This window comes from Suricata suricatta, chromosome 1 (assembly GCF_006229205.1).
Source record: "Suricata suricatta isolate VVHF042 chromosome 1, meerkat_22Aug2017_6uvM2_HiC, whole genome shotgun sequence".
NCBI lineage: Eukaryota > Metazoa > Chordata > Mammalia > Carnivora > Herpestidae > Suricata > Suricata suricatta.
In genome coordinates, this window is record NC_043700.1 from 174,041,162 (window position 1) to 174,063,572 (window position 22,411).

Consider the following 22,411-nt stretch of genomic DNA (forward strand, 5'->3'; position numbering starts at 1 on the left):
CGACGCCGCCCCCGCGGCCCCGGACGCCAAGCGCGCCGCGGCCCCCGAACACGCCGCCCGCCGCAGGCTGCGAGACGCCCTCAACTTTCCCGATTCCCAGCGCTCCGATTCCCCCAGACTTACCCTGTCACAACAGGCGCCATCTTCCACAAACTCTCGCCAAAACTCCAACCCTCGCGAGATTCCCCCTGACGCCTTCCCTGGTCCCTCTCCCCCGCCCCTTCCCTTTTCCCTCACTCCTCGAATCCACCCAGCCCCCGCGCTTCTTTTCCCCTCGCAGCCGCCGCGAAGAGGCAGACACCTCGCGTCGCCCGCAGAGTAGGGGATCCGGCTCGCTGCCTTCCCTGGAAACCTACCCAAGCGATGGAGCATGCGCAGGCGGCTCCTCCGCGGGCGAGCCCTCAGTGTGGTCCATGGGGAGCGCTCCGGTTATCCGGGTTTTGGGACGCGCCCTGAGGGACGTACGTGGAGACTGAGGAAAACCGGAGGGGATTACAACGGGGACGGGGACTGGAGGGGTCAGGAGGCGGGGCCGAGGGGAGGGGAGGAGGGGTCCTGGGAAAATCTGCAGCGTCTCACAGGCCTAGATGAAACACCTCCTCAAATGGGTGTTTTCCAAGTGGCTTCCCGCTCACTCCGGTTCCCAGCCCTTTTCATTCATTCAGACGTTCATTGGACGCCTCCCTTATGCTAATGTCAGCGTTAGAAGCGGGAGCTACCGAGGTTCCTGGAGTTCTGCGAGTGACAAACCTAGAACAGTCTTAGCTCATTCGGTCCCCCATGCTAGCGCTTAGACAAGTTATAACGTGGGCTGACCCTTCAGAGTTCTGTAAATGGAAAACTTTTGCAGTTCAGCTCTGCCGACTTAGCTTTCTTCTCTTTGGGTGTGAATTGAGGTCAGGTCAAGGCCTTTGGCAAAGATACCCCTAATGCCCACCTCTCTCACGCATGCTAGGGCTCCGCGAAGTTTTTTCCAGAATTGAAAACTGTACTGGAATTGGGAGCCACCACTCCCCCACCCCGCTCTCAAACCAGAAGTGCCTCTGGGGCACAAAGCTGCCTGCTGCGTGACCCCTTTTAGCACCTCGTCACAGTCCCCAGCCATGTGCGAACGCAAGTGTAATGGGGACAGACACTGCCCACGTCCTCCCGTGGGCCTGGCAGAGTGAAGGACGCTGGTCGCTGCCCCGAAACGTACTTCAGGCAACCCAAACCTGGGAATCCCGGAGCAAACTTGGTCCGTCTGGTCATTTACGAAAAGGGAGAAGCGCCTGAATCCTGACCCCTTCTTCCTACCTGCAACATCCCCCCCTTCCTCCACCACCCCCACCCCCACCCCTGCCAGCCTTGCCCTTTCAATTCCTAGAGATTCCCAGATCGAGCACTGCCTCCTGTAGGGAGCCCCAAAACCCGGAGAACTGGAATCCGCTGCCGGAGACCTACTGAAGGCGCTGCAGGATTGGCGCGGCACGCGCGAGCGGCACTGCGCATGTGCCCAATGCGGGCAGCCCAGTCTCACGCTACACCTCCTTCCCACCGCCTTCCACTACTCAACTCAGACACAACACGGGCCGTGGGAAATTTCCTAAACCTCGCGAGAACGCGCCCACTGTTGCCTATGCTTTCGCCCCCAAATCTCGCGGAGCCCAGGCGGGACAGGTGTTTGTCTAGTGCAGCTCCGGGCGCCGTTCGTGCCGCGCGTGCCCGGGCGGAGGGCGGGGTGGGAAGGGAGCGGCTCGCCGCGGAGGCGGGGCGGGTGGGCGCGTGTCGGGGAGCGCCGGGCTGAAGGCCGCAGGGAGGGGGCACGACGTCTTGCACACACACGCCGCGTGACACTTTGTGGAAGAAAAATGGGTGGCGGAGTGGGCGGGCTGTAAAGCAAGAAGGGGAAGCCAGCAGATTAGAAACTCGTCTTGGTGCAATTGGTAAGAGGTCAGACTGTAAGGCAGGAGGAGCCCCAGACCGATCCCCCGGGGAGGTTTCCTGTCGCCTTCCTCGAGCCGGGTACTTTCCTAAAATGTTTGACGCCGCACCCCGGCCTCCGGGAGCTGAGGGCCCCCACTGCCGGGTTTGAGTCATGCCTCTGAGTCACCTAGTCAGGCCACCACTTTACTTGGTTTAAAACAAGTTCGGATTTCCTTAGCTACTCTCTTCTAGCAATTGGTTGTTTTCTTTCTGATCTGCCCGCTGGCCTCGAGAGCTGGGTAGGGACAGAATACTGCTCTCGGCGCTCCTGCACTGTTGTCTGCCTCCCATTCAAGGACACAATTTAAAAATGTCTTTCCCCTAAACTCTTCCTAGCGTTTTGAAATAATTCCTATATATCAGTTTCTATTCTTGTCTGTTTCATTTTCGTTTCCTTCAACTAATAAAAGTTAAAATGTTGGCTTTGCTTTACTTCACCTTTCCATTTGCTGAAATACTCATTCCATTTTAGGTATAGTTTCATCAGAGGCTTTAGCGATGCCTGTTTTAAGTGTATCCCCTCTTCTGAATTATTTGACCCGTGAATTCCTGCTTACATTCTTCAATCAGGCACACTTCATATTGTCTTGGTGTAGTTTGTGTACCAATTTAGCCTGGCATTATCTAGGAACTGGTGGCTTGGTGACATCACGGACCGGCAAATGTGGGATTGAATTGAGTTTTGATTTTTGGAGGACTATGAGTCCCTTAATAGAGGCTCATGTTCTGCTTGTTATGTAGTGGACAAGAAATCGAGTTTTTGAGTTGTTTTCAGGGTTTCTAGTTATGTGTGATGATGTGTGCGTGTGCATTTGCCTATCCCTTTAATTAAATATTTCACAGAGAAAAAGAGATGTAAGAATATTTAATATGATAGCTCAGTGCAAGTCAGACTTGGAACAGGATAGCTCAGGACAAGGACATTGCCCGTGGGCAGATTCCTTGGAGCCTTCATTTCAAGAAGGCATTTCAGTCGTGGTCTAGTCCAGGCAATCTGCTTAATTTGGAATCATAGCCGTCTTAGAGTCCCAGCCACAGAAAGCCATGGTAGCCATAAATCAAGTCACAAGTCATCTCCACCCTAAAACATGCTCTGCCTGCCTTCTTTCCCCATCTCACTAAGTGACAACTCCAGCCTTCCATGTCTCCAAGCCAAAAATCTTGAAGTCATTCTTGCCTCCTTTTCTTCCACATCCAACATCCAGTCTAACCAAATCATGCCAGCCATTCCTACCAAATATCCCGAATACTTCCACACCTCCATGGCTACCAACCTGGTGGGACCCATCTCATTTCTCGCCTTGTTTATAGAAAGTCTCCTAAGTGGTTTTCCCTTCTTCAGTTCTTGACCTCCCTCGATCTGTTCTCAACAGAGCATTCAGAGCAACACTCTGGAATTCTTTATGGTTTTCCCATTTCACTATAAGGACCTATGCAATCCGACCTGCTACCTCACCTCCTCCTCTCCCCTTTGCTGGATGAGCTCTAACCAGCAGTCTAACTTGCTGTTCCAGACATACCCGGCACGCTATCAACTGCTTTCGCTCTTTCCTTCAGATACTTTGCTCATTTTTTCACTGCTCTCAGACCTTTGCTTAAATGTCACCTTCTCAGGGAGGCCTCCTCATACTCTCTAGTCCCTTCTTTACTTTTTCCCAAAGCACTTTTAAATTAACACACCACATATCACACCGGTGTTTTGTGCTTACTCTCTGCCTTCTCCCATTATCATGTAATCCTAATGATGGCAGGGACTTTTGTCTATTCATTGTTCAAACCTAAGCCACTAGAACAATGTCTGGTGCATGATAGTTGCTCAGTGTGTATTTACAGAATGAACAGTATGTCTTCTCCTCGACAGCAGAGGAGAAATTCTGAAAACTCACTAAGCCCCTTCTAGGGTTGAGCACAGTATTGGCGTTAGACCAACAAGGAATACCCCAGTGCCAGCCTGCCTGGGGAGAAGAGATCCTATAGAGTGATTATCTGTGTTGACTTTCTGCAAAAAAAAATCTTGTTTGTAGGTGTGTGTGTGTCTGTGTGTGTGTGTGTATAATATCACACCTGAAACTAACACTTGTTAACTCTACTGGCATTAAAATTAAAAACTTAATAAAAAAATCATGATATATTCAGGGTACATCGGTAGCTTAGTCAGTTGAGCATCTGACTCTTGATTTCCACTCAAGTCATGATCTCACAATTTCATGGGTTCAAGCCCCACGTTGGGTTCTGCACTGACAGCGTGAAGGAGCCTACTTGAAATTCTCTCCCTCTCTCTGCCCCTCCCCTGCTCACATTCTCTGTTTCAACATAAATAAATAAACTTAAAAAAAAATGGGGCACCTGGGTGGCTCAGTCAGTTGAGCATCCAACTTCAGCTTAGGTCATGATCCCATGGTTCTTGGGTTTGAGGCCCGCATTGGGCTCTGTGCTAACAGCTCAGAACATGGAGCCTGCTTGGGATTCTGTGCCTCCCACTTTCTCTGTCCCTCCCCTGCTGGCACTCTGTTTCTCTTTCAAAAATAAATAAATATTTTAAAAATTCTGTTAAATCATGATAGGTTCACCGAAGTAAAGAGTATGCATCTGTTAATAAGCCAAGGCTGCTTTTCATATACTTATATGGAAGGATCACAAAGTTTAAAACACAAGGTACAAAATAGTATTAGATAAATACATACTTTTTGCCTATATGTATCTAAAAGGGCTCTAGGAGTATGCACTAGAAACTGTAACAATGCCTGCATAGCATAAGGATTCGACCATTGGAGGACATAGGTGAGAAGATGACTTATCTCACAGTCTACTGTCTTGGATACTCTGAGTTTTGTACCAAGTGCATTTATTGCCTACTCAAAATATAAAACATAAAAAAGGGGAAAAGAAAAGGAAAAAATATGCAAAAAGAAAAAAATAACCAAATAAAATTATTTCCCTTCTATTTGCTAGAAAATTATTTTCTAAATCTTTAATTTATTTTAAGAGAGAGAGAGAGAATGAGCAGGAGAGGGGCAGAGAGAGAATCCCAAGAAGGCTCTGCCCTGACAGTGCAGGGCTCGAACTCACAAACTGAGATCATGACCTGAGCCAAAACCAAGAGTTGGACGCTTAACCAGCTGAGCCACCCAGGCACCCCGAAAATTAGTTACTAATAGAAGTTGTGTACATGACCTACTATCTCAGTAGAATTAAGTGCAGAACTGTCAGCACTTAAACCATTGGGCAACCCTGACCTCATAAGCAAACCCAATCACACAGCAAGTTTAGAGTCCCTACAATCCATATCAGACATCATCTTTGGTGATTTAAAAAGCTGGATAATGCAGAGACCTCAGGGGACTCCTGGCCAACAGAGTACACAGACCGGTCGCTGTGTAATTTTAGGATAGATGTAGTTTAATGGAATTGGCGTACAATGGAGGAAGCACCTAAGTCTTGACTGATGATCCTGGGAAACCTTGCAGAGATGACTATTGAACTGACTCTTAATGGAGGGGAGTTCAGAACACAGAGGAGGAAGAAGCATGAGATGCACAGGAAACAACATGTTCAGGCTCTGAGGTGTGAAAAAGCATCTCGTACTCAGGGGAACTCCCAGGTCGGGGGTGCGGGGTGCATGTAGAAGCAGGGGGGAGGCCTCCTAAACAGGGTCTTAAGAAGGACCTGAAGAAAGGTCCTCAAAACTTGGAATCACAATCAGCTATGTCCCACTCCCTAAGACTCTAAGTAAATCTGGGCTGAAGCCTGGGAACAGGCATTTCCGGCAGGCTGGTCAGGATTGTTTATGAGCCAAACTTTGAGAATCTTTGTTGTAGGGGGTAGATGTAATCTTTCTTCAAGAGGTTCACATTTGGGGCTCCTGGGTGGCTCAGTCAGTTGAGTGTCTGATTTTGGCTCAGATCATGATCTCATGCGTGGTGCATGAGTTCGAGCCCCCTGTCAGGCTTTGTGCTGACAGCTCAGAGCCTGGAGCCTGACTTCAGATTCTGTCTCCCTCTCTCTCTGACCCTCCCCTGCTCATGCTCGCTCGCTCTCTCTCTCTCTCTCTCTCTCTCTCTCTCTCTCTCTCAAAAACAAACATTTAAAAATATTTTTATAAAGAATTTAACCTTAAAAGGAGTAGTCGCATATAGTTTCTTTCTAAAAAACAATAAACAAAATATTCAAATATGTAAAGGAATGTGTTTGGGAGCCCCTGAGTGTATATCCTATGGGCATGTGAAGCAGTTAGTGGTGGTGAAATAAACACATCCATGAAAGGGATTACACCTACAGTGACATATTTCAGCAATTCTTTTATTCTAAGATTAAATTACATCATCTGTTCATGAGGCACAGTGAAACACTGAACATTTTGCCAGGCAGCCTCATGATGGAGAACATGGGCTCTAACATCACATTGCAGGGATTCTGGCTCTAAGACCTTAGACACCTACTGCCTGTTGTCAATGCCTCAGTTTCCTCACCTTTAAAATGGAGGTAATAGCCCGTAATTCATAGGGTAGCCATGCAAATTCAAAGTGTTTATTATGTGTAAAGTACATAGAATGATGCCTGTGACTGAATTACTATGGTAGTGTCCGTTTTTATCATTATTATTTTTAATTAATAAATCTATAAGTTGCATCCATCTAATGAAAATTATTGCAAAGCATGTGAAAATACCTTTAACATTTCAAATATCAGGGTTTAAATTGCTGAATATAGGGGTGCCTGGGTGGCTCTGTTGGTTAAGCATCTGACTCTCGATTTTGGCTCAGGTCATGATCTCAGCTCAGGTCATGATCTCACAGATCTTGAGAGCAAGCCCTCGGTCGGGTTCCATGCTGACAGCATGGAGCTGGTTTAGGAGTCTTTCTCTTTCCCCCTTGCTGTGTCCCTCCCCCATTCACACATGTGCACGCACGCTCTCTCTCTCAAAAAATAAAAAATAAGTAAATGAATAAACTGCTGAATGTAGTGGCAATTTTACCCAGGTTGGTGTGAATTCATTTCTTTATCCTATCCTTAGAAATGGCAGTATCACTATTATTACTTAATTTTAAGAGGTGCACATGTCCTAGAAGGTTGGAAACCTGCTGTGATGGCCAATCAGAGCCTCTCAGAATATAAAGCAGAGTGTGATGTGATTGGATTGTGAGGTAGCTGTGTGCTTAAGAATCCCTTACTGACAATTTACACTAGGAATTTGGAACTGTTTACTCCAGAGAAGTTTCTTGTGGTTTTCATTAATCTCTACACCTTTTTTACTTTATGCCTTTTTTAAGAACAATATCCCCATCATTTTCTACTACATATTAATTAAGGTCAATAAAATGTACAGGAGATTGAAAAAGTGTCAAGGAATCCATCAGACCGTGTAACTATAAGGAAAACAAGGATTAAAAGAAATAAAGAGAACATTGAGAATGAGTCATGGAGTCGGCTTCAGGAGAACTTGAAAAACAAAAATAAATATTCACTCTTTTCTTTCCAATGTAGTTGACTTTCACAGGATTCTTTGGTCTGATCTTTTTTTTTTTTTTCAGCCCCAAGTTAAACTTTACATGAGTGGCTAACATGTGCAGCAGTTCAAGAAGGTGAAGTAAGAAAAACAACGGGCCATTTACTCCAGTGATGTGGAACATGAATGGAATCAAATGCACATTTGGTGTGTACAAACCTAATAATTTGTCAAAAGTTTTCATAGCTAACGTAATTGGAAGAAAACGTTTCCACGTGTGATTGATATGCCTTGTTCTTCTTATGATATAAACAAGATAAAGTCGGTTTTACGAAAAATGACAAAATAGCCACACTTTACAAAACAATACCATGTGAATCATAAAATACCAGCTATTTGTTGACAAAGGAATATATATATAAATTTTGATTTCCTAAACTTTCCCCTTTGCCATGTATGATCTATTACAGTGGTTTCTGGTTCTGTGTTGAGTCAGTGTTGAACACCATAGTTAAAAACCAGCTGCTGGAGGGATGGGAGGCAGGGGACTAGGGGCCTGGGTGGCTCAGTTAAGCATCTGACTTCAGCTCAGGTCATGATCTCACACTTTGTGAGTTTGAGCCCCGTGTTGGGCTTTGTGCTAACAGCTCAGAGCCTGGAGCCTGCTTGGGATTCTGTGCCTCCCTCTCTCTCTCTGTCCTTCCCCCGCTTGTGCTCTGTCTCACTCTCTCTCAAAAATAAAATAAAACATTAAAACAGATAATAAATAAATAACAACAACAAATTTAAAAAAATCCATCTGGGATATGAAAGAGGGAGCACCAGGCTAGCTCTACCATTGGGTCCTACCTCCACCACCGACCAGAAGGCCAGCTGTGGGGACAAGCTAATTTTTCTTCATCTGCTAATGGGGAACGGAAAACCTACTGCATAGGGACATTTTGAGAATTTGTTCAGATACTACATGAAATAACTATGTACATAGTACGTACTGTGTAAATGCGACCTCTTTCAGAAATTCTATCACCCATACTGATGCTGAGTTTTGTTTTATTTTGCTTCTATTAGATGGACTAATGCTACCTCCCTTAGAGATTTGTTGCACAGATCATACTAGATAATTATGCAGAGGATCAAATGGAAAGAATTGTCTCTCAGTGAGTTCATTGTATTTACTTTTGGTTGGCACATATATTTGTAAAAATTTAACTATGGTTATATAGGAAATCAAGAGAACAGAAAAAGACCCTTACATTTTCTCCTGTTAACCTTGGGCACAGATGGTCTTTATCTATCAAAGAAAGCCTTTATTCTTTGCATCTGTGTTACTTTGTATCATAGATAGTGTAATGATAAGCATCAACTGGTAGATATGACCTTTGTGGCTAGCACCCTTGCCCAAAATAGACTAAGATAATCTTTGGAGCCAGTCTATTCAAGCCCTGACAAATAGTGAGAGATATCAATTCCTGTCTTCTGAAATACCTATGTCAGACAGTTGGCTAAGAAGCCCCTTAAACTTATGATCAAAGTAGTACAAATTTGATCAATTTTAATAATTGCCATTATATCACTATCATCCATATTTTTAATTTTAGTTAATTTTTAAAAGTTTAATTATTCGACATGTAGGAATTTTAAGAAGATTTTGTGAAATTACTGCAGGAAAAAAGCATCTACGGTAATTTCTAATTAAGCTATTAATAAATATTGAGTATAGACTTAGTTTTATAAATAGATTTGTCTGAAAAGTTTCATCTCAATTTCATAATGATGTATTTAATTTGTAAAAGGCTTTAGAGAAACTCTCCATTTAAAGATATCTTTAGGGGCGCCTGGGTGGCTCAGTCGGTTAAACCTCCGACTTCGGCTCAGGTCAGATCTCACGTTCGTGGGTTCGAGCCCCGCGTCAGGCTCTGTGCTGACAGCTCAGAGCCTGGAGCCTGCTTCCGGTTCTGTGTCTCCTTCTCTCTCTGCCCCTCCCCCTCTCATGCTGTCTCTCTCTGTATCAAAAATAAATTTAAAAATATTTAAAAAAAAAAGATATCTTTAAAAACTCCATGTCAGGGGCATCTGGCTGGCTCAGTCATTACAGCATGAGACTCTTGACCTCAGGGTTGTGAGTTCAAGTCCCACCTTGGGCATAGAGTTTACTTTAAATAAATAAATAAATAAATAAATAAATAAATAAATAAATAAAAGTCCATATGTGTTTTTTAAAAACCAAATTAAAAAAATTTTTTTAAACAATGACTGTTAGATATTATACCTGGTACTGTTTATGTATAGTTTTTGCTACTTAAATGGTTATTTAAATTTGATCATGATTAGCATCCTAGGGAAGGTAAAATAATTTATGTTAAGGTATTATGAATATCCCACTAGTGGAAAAAACATTTCTCAAGATCTTAACTGCAAATCTCCTCCCATCTAAGTACTTTGGAAAGATTTGGAAATTTATGCGCGTTTTTTTTTTTTCTCCCAGCTTTCCAAACACTTGGCTTCAATTCTACCCTCAGAATTACTCTTGACTTCAGCGAGAGTTATAAACTATCGTCTGGGAGAAGCATTTGGCTCCTACTTTTCAAGCCTAGGTTCTCCAGAAATGTTCTTATGAAATGCGAATCTGATTTTCATCACACAGTTTTACCTACATAGCATCATATTTTCCTTCACCAGCAAACACTAAGTATTTTATTTTTAACTTAGCAAAGCTATATCTGTATTTGCATGGTACTTTCCAAGTTTCCGAAATAGGCAACAAATCAAAGAATCTAGGCAAAAAAACGACTTAAGAACTGAAAGATAACTTCTGAAAAACAGATTACATACAGAAGTATTTAGTTTTATGCAATAAAGGGTTTTTGAAAAATTTTATGCCAATCTAACACGCAGGCAATCGGCTTGCAATTTAAAGGGATAGTGTGATATGAAATCTGTGAATCAAAAACAGTAACTACAATTGAGTCTGCCTTGTCCCAAGCCTTTTCAGAAATATCATCTCACTCAGTCCTCAGGACAAGGTGGCAGGTAGGAGATTTTATTCCTGTTTCTACGGGATGCTCAGAAAACATCACTTATCCAACCCATACCCTGACAAGTGGAGTTTCTGATTGTCAGTGAGTTCTGGTCTTTTACTACAGAAATGCAAATGATTTTATTATTACAGTCTGATAGAGAGTATCTTATGTGAAATACTCAGAGTAACTGATTATAATTTTAGTAACTTATTATTTATAAAAATACAAATGGTAAGGAATTTTTAAATAGCTGTTTATATGAACTAGTAACAGTGAGTGGCCAAGGCAGGGAGAAGACCTAATATCCTTGTAGATTTTGGTATGTTTATTATTTTTAATTTTTTTAGTGTTTTTTATTTATTTTTTGATAGTGAGAGAGAGACAGAGCATGAGAGGGGGAGAGAGACAGAACATGAGAGGGGGAGGAGCAGAGAGAGAAGGAGACACAGAACCGGAAGCAGGTTCCAGGCTCTGAGCTGTCAGCACAGAGCCTGACACGGGGCTCGAACCCACGAACATGAGATCTGACCTGAGCCGGAGTCGGAGGCTCAACCGACTGAGCCACCCAGGCGCCCCTGTTTATTATTTTTAAAACTAATTCACCAAAGATACCACAAAAGAAGAATACTGAAGACTAATAAATATAGACACAGAATCCTCAACAAAATACAGATGGGCCTTAACTTAAATGGTTTGACTTACAATTTATTGACTGGATGATGGTGTGAAAGTGGTAAGTGTTTAGTAGAAGCTATATTTCAAATTTTGAATTTTGATCTTTTCCCAGGCTAGTGATTTGTGGTATGATCCTCTCTCATGGTGCTGGGCAGCATGAGCAAGGTATAGCTTTTGATCAACTATGCAATCATGAGGGTGAACAACTGATAGGCTTACAACCATTCTATGCCCATCTAGTAGTTTGTTTGTTCACTTTTTGTATAGTATTCAATAAATTTCATGAGCTATTCAATACTTTATTATAAAGTAGACTTTGTGTTAGATGATTTTGTCCAACGGTAGGCTAATGCAAATGTTCTGAGCATGTGTAAAGTAGGCTAGGCTAAACTGTAATGTTTGGAAGGTTAGATGTATTAAGTGCATTTCTGACTTACGACATTTTCAGCTTACATTGGCTTTATCTGGACATGACCCCATCATAAGTCAAGAAAGATCTGTACTAGAGAATACCAAACAAACTAGGAATAGAAGAAAACTTGTTCAACCGGATAAAGGACATCTGTGAAAAATCCAGAACCAATATCCTATGTAAAGGTAAAAGACTGATGTTTTCCCATTGACATCAGGAAGAAGGCAAAGATTTTCATTCTTACCAATTGTATTCAATATTGTACTGAAGGTTCTAATCAGACAATTTGGCACCTAGATTGGAAAAGAGGAAAACTATCTCTAGTTGCACATGACATGATCTTGTAGAAAATTCTAAGCTCTACTCTAAAAAAAGTGTTATAACTAATACACAAGTTTAGCAAGGTTGTAGGATACAAGGTCAATATAAAAAAATCCTTTATATTACCAAATATTTGCAATGGACAAACCAAAAATAAAATTAAGAAGACAACTCTACTTATAATAGCATAAAAAGAATAAAACACTTAGAAATAAATTTAATTAAAAACGTTAATTTTTATACTCTGAAAAATACAGAACACTGTTGAGAGAAACTTAAAATGATCTAAATAAATGAAAAGAGATCCCATGTTCGTGGATTGAAAGATATGATTTTTAAGACGGCAAACTCCCAGATTGATCTGTAGAGTCAACATAGTAACTATTAAGTCCCAACTGTCTACTTTGCAGAAATTGACCAGTTGTTCCCAAAAGTCATGTGGAAATTCAAGGAAACCAGAATAGCCAGAACAATCTTGAAAAAGGACAAAGTTGGAAGATTTATACTTTCCCTTTTCAAAACTTACTGCAAAGCTATAGTAATCCAGACTATGTGGTCCTGTAGACATACAAATCATTGGAATAAAATGATAGTCTAGAGGGATGCCTGAATGGCTCAGTCAGTTAAGCGACTGACTCTTGATTTTGGCTCAGATCATGATCTCATGGTTCAAGGGACTGAGCTCTGCATCAGGCTCTGTGCTGACAGTGCAGAGTCTGCTTGGGATTCTCTCTCCCAATCTCTCTACCCTGCCCTTGCTCATGCTGTCTGTCTCTCAAAATAAATAAGTAAACTTAAAAAAAAAAAAAGAGTGAGAGCCATACATAAACCCTCACATTTGTGATCAATTAAATTTCCAACAAGGGTCTCAAAACAATTTAATGGGAGAAAAATAGTCTTCAACAAATGGTGCTAGGACAACTAGATATCTGCGTGCAAAAGAATGAAGTTGGGCCTGAGCTTCATAACATATCTAAAAGTGACCTTAAAATGGATCAGAGTCCTAAATGTAATAACTGAAACTGTAAAACTTTTGGAAGAAAGAACTGAGGCAAACATTCATGATCTTGTACTAGCAATGGTTTCTTGGATATGACAACAAAGTCAAGCAATAAAAGGAAAAAATATAGATAAATTAGATTTTATTAAAACCAAGGTTTTATGCTCAAGAAAGTGAAAAAGACACCCCACAGAGTGGAAGAAAATATTTGCAAATCGTTTATCTGGCAGGGATCTAGTGTCCAGAATATATAAACATGTACAAATATATAAACAATTCTGAAAACTTGAGTAATAAAAACTACAACCCAACTGAAAAATAGGCTAATGATCTAAATAGACATTTTTTTCAGAGAAGATATGTAAATGATCATTAGCTCATGCAAAAATAGTCAACATCATTAGCCATCCAGGAAATGTACATTAAGACCACAATGTGATACCATTTCACACTCACTAGGATGGCAGTAACCAAAAAGACAGACAATGACAAATGTTGGCACGAATGTAGAAAATCAGAACCCTCACACGTTAATGTGATGGAAATAAAAAAATGATGAAGTCACTTTGAAAAACAGTCTGACAGTTCCTCGAATGGCTAATGGTAGACCCTGCACCCCCACTCTTAGAGACCCAAGAGAACTGAGAACCTATGTCCACACAAAAGCATGTCCATGAATAAGCCTGGCAGCATTATTCATAAGAGCCAAAAGGTAGAAACAACCCAAATGTCCATCAACAGATGAACGGTAAATACAATGTGGTATATCTATAAAATAGGATATTAGGCTGCAAAAAGAAATGAAGTACTGATATGTGCTACAACATATATAAATCTTGAAAACACGCTCTGTGAAAGAAGTGAGTCATGAAAAGTCCCATATTATACGATTCTGTTTTTATAAGGTGTCCAGAATAAATAAACCTATACAGATGGAAAGTAGGTTAATAGTTACCTAGAGCTAGAAAGAATGGGGTGAAGGGATGGGAGTGACTGCTAAAGTGTGAAGGGCTCTTTCTGGAGTGATGAAAATGTTCTAAAATTGTGGTGATGAGGGGCACCAAGGTGGCTCAAGTTGGTTAAGGGTACAAGTCTTGGTTTTGGCTCAGGTCATGATCTCACGGTTTGTGGGATTGAGTCCTGCTGTGGGCTCCACACTGATGGCATGGAGCCTGCATGAGATTCTCTCTCTCTCCCTCTCTCTCTGGCTCTCCCCTGCTCGTGCTCTCTCTCTCTCTCAAAAAAAATAAATAAGTAAGCATTAAAAATATTGTTTTAATAAATAAAAATAAAATCATGGTGCTGATTGCACAGCTGTGAATACACTAAATTCCATTGAATGTACCCTTTAAAGGGGTGAATTACATGGTATGTGAAGTGCATCCTGGTAAAGCTATTAACAAAAAAAGGCAGAAAGAAAATTAAAATGTAACTGTATTCAATTACATGATAATATTTGTCTTAGTCATATGCTGATGTAAATGTTCGAATGCAGCCAGATAAATAATAAACTCCATAGAAAATTAGAGAATAATCATCACTGTGTCAGTAGATTTACCCTCTAGCTTCGTAGTAAGTTTGAGATTATATTTCTCGCAAGGATAAGATCTCTTCACACTTCAGAAGTGGACTGATCTTATTTTAAGATAAAAATCATAGTTGAAATGATTAAGTACTGACTTAATCCAAGTACTTCATGTACGTGATCCCATTTGATCCTCCCATGCCCCTGAATAAGACTCCTGCTCCCTCTTTTATTTTTATGTTTTATTTTTTTTTTAATTTTGTTTACTTAAGTAATCTCTACAATGTGGGGCTTGAACTCATGACCCCCGAGATCACGAGTCACATGCTCTTCTGACTGAGCCAGCTAGGAAACTCTACTCCGTCCTTTCAATAACTAAGGAAGCTGTGACCCAGAGCAGTTAATGAACTTTCCTTAGCAGGCACCCAGTTACATACACAGCTAGAATGGGAATACTGTGGGTTCTTCTGACCTTTCCTATAACCTGTCCTAAGCCAGGCCTGCTGGGTCGCTTTCTCTTTCATTACCACTGGTAAATTAAGATCCCAAGGCTTAGGGTAGGGTAATTACATAATAGGTGTGTTAATGTTACTTTGAGAACCTTAAGAACGGGGACACCATCCCTAGGTCACCGGTGGGAACTGGTGATGGGGGGGTGGAGAGCTGGGGGGATGAAATTGGAAATAGAACTTCCTAATTTTCAAATGTGCTGGAAAGGATGAAGAAATTGAAAAGGAAATCCCAAAACTTCCTCCCAGCTCTAAAGTTCAGTCAGTTTAAAGCTCCACCTTAAGAGAGCAAAAGGTACCTGATATTTAGGTAACAATTTCTTTCCTCTCCTGACTTAAGTCCTGTCCACAATCCACAGATTAAAGTGTCTCCTTCAGGGCTCCAATGACTACAGCCTCACCAGGAAGGGTGTTTTTCAGAACTTTTCCCTTCAGCTGTACTCTGCCGGCAAAATGCACGCCAGAATTATCTTTGCAAATTTAGTTCTTTTATGCTTATTTAGAAAAATTTTCTTTAGGCCACATATTTAATTTCAGTCTATACTGTGTCTATTTCTTGTCCTTTGCTAAAATTGCCTTTCAATATGTGACAAATTGCAAAAACCGCTTTTTAAAAAATTTTAATTATTTTTAGAATGGGGTCTATGCAGTCAGGGAACAAAATTTAAAATGTTCGCGGTGGAGGCACATAGAGTTGCCAGATCTGGCAAATAAAAATAAAGGACACCAGTTAAAATATAGTTAAATTTTAGATAAGCAATAAATACATTTTTAGTATACATTTGTCCCATCCAGGATTTGGGACATATTTGTACTAAAAATTATTGGTTGTTTATCTGAAATTCAAATTACCTGCATTTTAACTGGTAACACTAAATGGCACAGAAAAGTCAACCTCCTCTGGTTGTGGGCGCCCAGGGAATCAGTCAGTTACCCTTTCCAAAGGAAATCCTAGAATCAATGTCTTGAGCATCCTTCCAGGGATATTCTATAATTAACTTTCTCTTTGCCTCAACGTTATCAAGCCTCAGTACAAAATAGATTTTGGGGGAAAAAAGGATCTAAACCAAATATAACAAGTGTCAGTGTTTTAATTTGGACTCCTGACAGTTTATTAAAGGAGGTTAATGGAGGCCATGTGATGATACAGAGGGAGGGATTTTAGCTCATACCAACGGGGTAACCTTGAGTGTTCCTTAATTTCTGGGATCCTCTAAAAAAAGAGGTTAATATTAATACTCTCCTCATGCATTTACAGTGAATAATAAGTAACACATGTAATATGTATGCAAAATGCCTGGCACCAGGTAGGTGTAAGATCAGCAGAGTCCTCTCTCTGGATGGCTTAGGGTATTCATTCATCTGTAACTTTCTTAAGAAGTTCATCATAAAGGCCTCTGTCTGGAAACAAACGCCAGATGAACTAAGACTGTCTCACTATAACCTTCTAAGTTTGCCATTGGGTAACTCATTAACTCAGTTTTCTCCTTATAGTCTTTACTCTACCAAATCCGTCATTTAGGGTGCTGATGGCTCAATTTATCCTTTCCTACTTTCACTTATTGAATATGTTTTTCTGTCATCCATGGATTCAAAAAAGTACTTCCTGAACACCCACTCGGAGCAAGGTATCAATCTAAGTACTGGGGAGGCAGGTTTGAGCAAGTAAGACAAGATCGCTGCCCTCATGTGTTCAGTGATGGAGACTTAAATAATAAAAGGGTAAACAAATAAGTAAGACTATTTTGAATAATGATAGAAATTATGCAAAAAATTATACAGGAGTGGAAAACAGCAGGGTGAGAAGGAAGCAGACTCTATTCAGATCAACTGCCCTATTAATAGTAAATTCCTTCCATTGTACTTAAGCTGCTTGAAGTACTTTGTGTCATTCCTTTAAAAAGGTTTTTGAACCACACAAGTAGAGAGCAACAACCTTTACAATTTTAAGTTCTTTAGACTCAGCAGTGTGTAGCTACCAAGATCTTTCAAAGGTGTGGACTTGGATATTTCTACCTTTCTTTGGTAAAGTCTCCATGGGAAAAGGAAATGTGATAGCATTCAAATTCTGAGTGCAAATTATGAATGAGCAAAGCCTTAGACCCATTATTCATGCATATAATTCATCCCAGAAACAAACATGCGTGCGTGCACACACGCGCGCACACACACACACACACACACACACACACACACACAGTGCTGCAAATCGGCTATTTTCACATACAGATCAGAATAGGACGAACCAGATTCAAAGCCATCTTTCTACCTTTTTACTTATGCCAGTTAACCTATGGTTTCATACCATTTCCACTCCTCCAAAGCCCTTGCTTCTTCATTAAGAGGTTTTCCTTAAAAAAAAAAAAAAATCACTGCAAAGGGAGTTGGGATATGATGAGGAGGTTTGGCATTCAGTAATTCAACATCATTAAAAAATCGAAATATAATAACTTCCCACTTCATTTTACTTGTTAGGTCACATATTATCAGAACTAATATTCAGAGATAATTATCTATTTGTAATGGCACTGATTTTTAAATTATTTTTAAAGCAGCTTAACTATCTTTTCTGAGAAGCTTCTTGTTGTTTGCCAGGTTAATACATTATAAAATTTGATACAACTTATATGAAGAAAGTCGTTTTCCTTTGTTTCTCCCAGTGAAATGATGCATTTTCATGATGATTAAAAGCAAAACAGCTGAAAATGCTATATTAGTTCACAAAAATTCTCAGAATAGTGTATTAAAACTGAAACTGACACATTATGGAGGTGGTAAAATCTACTCACATTCAATTATTTACAGACAGAAAAAAAGATTAGATACCATCAGTGTTTGCAGATTTACATGATGTGTTAACAATGATATCGGAAATTAGCATGAAATTTATCCTCTAGATAAGGATGTTCTTCTAAACAGGTTTAGAAGACTTTATTAATTATTAGACTCATAAAATTAATTAAGGTATAAAATAAGAAATACTTAGGATATTATTATATTGAAACTTAGCTAAGAAAATAAGAATCATTTTGAAATGTGACTGCTTTCCATCTTCCTGATTGACTCTTCCTCCCCTGCCCTGTCTCTTTTTTATCTTTTGAGGTATAAAGTATATTTATGTCAGGGGCTCCTGGGTGGCTTAGTTAGTTAAGCACCCCGGACTCTAGATTTTGGCTCAAGTCATGATTTCACAGTTCACGGGACTGAGCCCCACGACAGGCTCCGTGCTGACAGTACAGAGCTTGCTTGGGATTCTGTCTCTCCCTGTCTTTCTGCCCCCGCCCCCCTGCCTCACAAGCACCTGGGTTCTCTCTCTCAAAGTAAACATTTTAAAATAAATAAATAAATAAATAATAAATAAATAAATTTATTTCATTGCCTCTTCTGTTTTTTAGAGTTCCTTTCTTTCTATTTTTCTTCCTTTCTCTCTCTCTCTCTCTCTCTCTCTCTCTCTTTCTTTCTTTCTTTTTCTTTTGGAGTGGGAGGAAAATGTTGTATTTCTACAGGGCAGGCTGATATTTTGTGGTACCGATACAACTTTCTCTGTTTTACATTTTTTCTTAGAAATCTAGATTTTAAATCCTTCTAAAATAGTCTTAATTCTACTTAAACTATTTTTTACAAATTTACTTCTTTTATTTTGAGGGTTTTGTTTCTTTAAGATGATGATGATGATGATGATGATGATTGTAATCTCTACACCCAACATGGGGCTTGAACTCACAACCTGGAGATCAAGTGTCACATGCTCTTCCAACTGAGCCAGTCAGGTGCCCCCAGATTTACTTCTTACAAGTGCTGTTTTAGAACATTACTTTGTGTGTCAATAACTCCACCGCTGTTCCGGCCTCTAAAATTTGGATTTTTTTGACTTGGTGATATCACTTTCGGTTTTGTCCCTTGTCCTCTCTACAAGCTGTTTTCATCCTAAGTCTGTTTCCACAGTTAATAATACCTTAACTAATGTGCTAAAAAACAGGCTCATCAAGAATGCTGCTTTGAACTTAAGTTTTATAGGAATTTATAAACCAGAATGTTCCCTCAAATTATGATTATATTGAGTAAATATTAGTTATTAAGATGATCCTTTAAAACCTCCTCTTCCTCTTCATTCACTGTGAAGGGTTTGGCTTCGTCCGGAGGCACAGCCAGTATGGAATGCATCTTTCCCCATCTCGTGCAAATCCCCCGTAGGGTTTGTGAAACTGCAACCCATAATCCCCTCTTGAAAAAACACACTGATTATTTGTGCTTATGTTAGTTCCAAATATTACAATAGTTTCTGGATTTTTGCCACATTCCTCTCTAGATGGTCATTTGGGAGACTTTGTTTATAATGTGTGTTTTGAATGAAATTTTAAAATTCCAAGACCACAGGATGTAAGACTCAATTGTGGGTTAAACTTAATTTTGCATTTTTTCAAAGCGGCCCTCCTTAGATTACAACAATAGCATACACTGAATAGAAAATGAGAGGCGGTATGTTTTTTCCAAGGATTAGTATATGAAAGAATATAAGAGAAGCGTGCTATTTCCAAGGATTAAGGAATGTTTTCAAAATGGCCTATAGTGTTCCATTGGTGGTTTAGGTAAATTAAAGCATTAAACTGTTTTATGAATATCAGGAACAACATTTTCTTTAGTAATTGTGCTAATTGTGATTTTAAGATCAAACCCTGAATTTAAAATAGCACCCCCCAAGATATTAGTTATGTTCATGAGGATAAATAATACAATAACATTTTTTTAAATTTAAGGCAATGTTAAACATATAAAAGCTCCTTGGGGACTTTTTCCTTCTAATAAATTCTGGGTTTTTTTTTTTTCTTATACTCTTTGTTTATTTTAGAAGTTGATGCTTGTTAAAGAACCCTCGGAGATTCTAGGACAAAATTAATTGGCTTCTTTAAAAAAATGTGAATGAAGGCTTCTTGCATCTAATTACAACATTCAGGAAGTTTTTTAACTTTGCAAATGATAGACTTAATCACTTGGTGTGTCTGACTTTAGTTGTTTTGTGCTCTGACTCTCTGTTACCACTTGGATGTATTTTTTGACTCTCCTCCACTGCTTATAAAATAGAATACAGTGAACGTAGCAGTCAAGTAAGCTAAGGCCAGCGCTCTCGATTAACATTCTCCGTCTCTGTCACCTGATGGATTTCTCCTCAAGGTGTTTCGGTTTACATTCTCTCTATAAATCCCTGTCTCTCTGTCTCTCTGTCTCTCTCTCTCTCTCTCTCTGTCTCTCTCTCTCTCTCACACACACACACACACACACACACACACACACACCAGTGATTTCTATGACATAACCTTTCTGGAATTCTATAAACACAGGATATGCGACACGGGTTAACCGCTTGTCTAGGAAAGAAAATAAGCAGCCAGTTGCCCACAGAACACATCTTACATTTAAGCTTCCATGTATGCCAAGAAAGTGATCACTTGGCGTCCCCGCCTGAGTAATCACAGGACCTTGAGGACACTATTTGCTGTTTTCAATGGACGTTGCTTGTTAACAGAAAGCAGAATGAATTATGGCCTCTGTAAGCTCTTTCTTTCATTCTTGACCTTGATCTTCAGAGAGGGTGTAGGAGGTAGCTAATGATAAAGGTAAAGCTTATATTTGGACTATAGGAAAATATTTTACTTAGAAAGTAGAATACAAGCACTAATGTCACTGGTTAAAATACAATCAATTGTTATTCATCAATGGGAAGATTAAGATATGAATCGTTTATATATAGCAGCTTCCTTGAAACTTATGAAATGGAGTGGAGAATAAGCGAAGGGTAAGTAAATGCCTTCTTTGCAAGGCCATCTGACTGATACTGAATCTGATTAATATTGTCCTAACACGAGGACATCACCCACAACTTGATGCTTAGCAGCTACTTTCAATAACGGACTTTAGGCCCAAGTCTATTCTCAGTGACCTAGAGCTGGGGGGAAGAAAAGAGCCCCATTAGAAGTTGTATAGAGTGTGTGTGGTACGTGTGACCAACAGCCCTGTGTTTTGTCATTATAGTGAGAGATCGCCATGCAAAATATTAGTAAGGTTTCTATTCTACAGAAACAATGACATTAGAAAGCTACACTACTGCTGCTGATGACAAACTGTCCATCGAGGCGTCCAATTAGTTCCTCTAAACTCAATTTAAGACAAATTCCAAGGAAGGCTCCTCAGTGAAGGCCAAGGTAATATTGTTTCTCCATCGCACCCTTACGAACTCATCTGGGCTCATTCATTCAGATGCTTTCTTAGCAGTTCTACGTGGGAAGAATCTGGGGCGCCTGGGTGGCTCAGTTGGTTAAGCGTCCGACTTTTGGCTCCGGTCTCGTGGTTCTTGAGTTCGAGCCCCTCATGGGTCTCTCTGCTGTTAGTGCAGAGCCTACTTCATATCCTCTGTACCCACCTCTCTCTCTGTCCCTCCCCTGCCTCTGCTCTCTCTCTCAAAAATAAACGTTAAAAATTCTTTAAAGAGATAAGTGGGGAGAAAATCCGTTGCTTAATTATGAGTAGAAGTACTGCAGGAGTGGATCGATGTACTGTGGTTTCACCCTGGGGGCAACTCTGCAGCATCATAATCTGCTCGTGAACCTAGCAGAAGGGCCCAGACTGCGGAGGCAGGAAATCCCTTAGGAGGCTCCTTTTTTTCCTTCAAACATCCTTGAATTATATGGTTATCGGATGAGCAGGAATCTAGCTGCTCAACATCCCCAACCATCACCCCTCCTCCAGTACCTGAATCTGCCCAGTGGTTGATTCTTTGATGTAACATGGCCAAAAGAAATGGAAGGGGCTGAAGAACCAACCCTGAGAACTGGGTGTAGCCAGGGCAAGCATGCCTTGGGAATCTCTAGACATTCTTTTACCTCCTTCGTGGCGTCAGCAATTCCCTCTCCCACCCACCTCATCAGGGCTTTCTGGTCCTGCAGCCATCACCTCACAGCCACTCTCTGCCTTCCAAAACGACAACGACTCGCCAGATGAAGCAACCCACACCGTGTGAGAGACAGAAACCCTCCTCTTCCCCGTGTGAATGTCCACACACATACTCACACCCCTTCTTCCTGGAGAGCAGCCATACTTGTCTTTTCACCCAACAAAGTCATTCTGATGGAGGAAATGTGGGCATAATAGAAGGAGAGAAAAACGATCTTGTCATGTCCCTACTTAAATGTTTTCAATTATTTACAGCATTTCATCCCCAAGCCCAGAGCTAGTCGGTCCAGAGGAAATGGCTAGAAGGGATCATTCCCAGGAAGGGCAAAGCCTGGTGAACAGGGCAGCACTCACCCAGGAGCTCAGTGGTTCCTTCTTGATGCTTCTCTCCCCATCATCAACCCTCTCCAAGCCACTGACAAGTCCCATGAGTTCTATTCTCCAACTCTGCACCATATCTAATCATTTTTACCCTCTCCCCAAAACATCCAAGTCCAGGGCACCACCCCCTCTCTCTAGGTACCTGAATTACCTTCCTACCTTCTTCTACTTTTCTCACCGCCCCCCACCCACCCATCCACCTACAGTCC

General features: G+C 40.8%; 1 protein-coding gene across 11 annotated transcripts in view; it reads right to left on the reverse strand.

The window, feature by feature from the left end:
- Nucleotides 1-22,411, reverse strand: part of RBPJ (recombination signal binding protein for immunoglobulin kappa J region) — a 139,875-nt gene that overhangs the window by 101,076 nt on the left and 16,388 nt on the right. For 4 of the 11 annotated variants that reach the window (XM_029947805.1, XM_029947851.1, XM_029947835.1 and 1 more), the window contains exon 1: nt 124-216. The exons of 2 other annotated variants lie outside the window; for them this stretch is intronic. Coding sequence is in view for 3 of the 9 variants with exons in the window: in XM_029947884.1 (XP_029803744.1) it covers nt 357-415 (59 nt within the window). In the remaining 6 variants the exon portion in view is untranslated. Of the gene's footprint in view, nt 1-123; nt 217-356; nt 514-22,411 lie in introns of those variants that run through there. 5 more of the 11 variants (XM_029947884.1, XM_029947790.1, XM_029947812.1 and 2 more) reach the window with 5 other exon arrangements.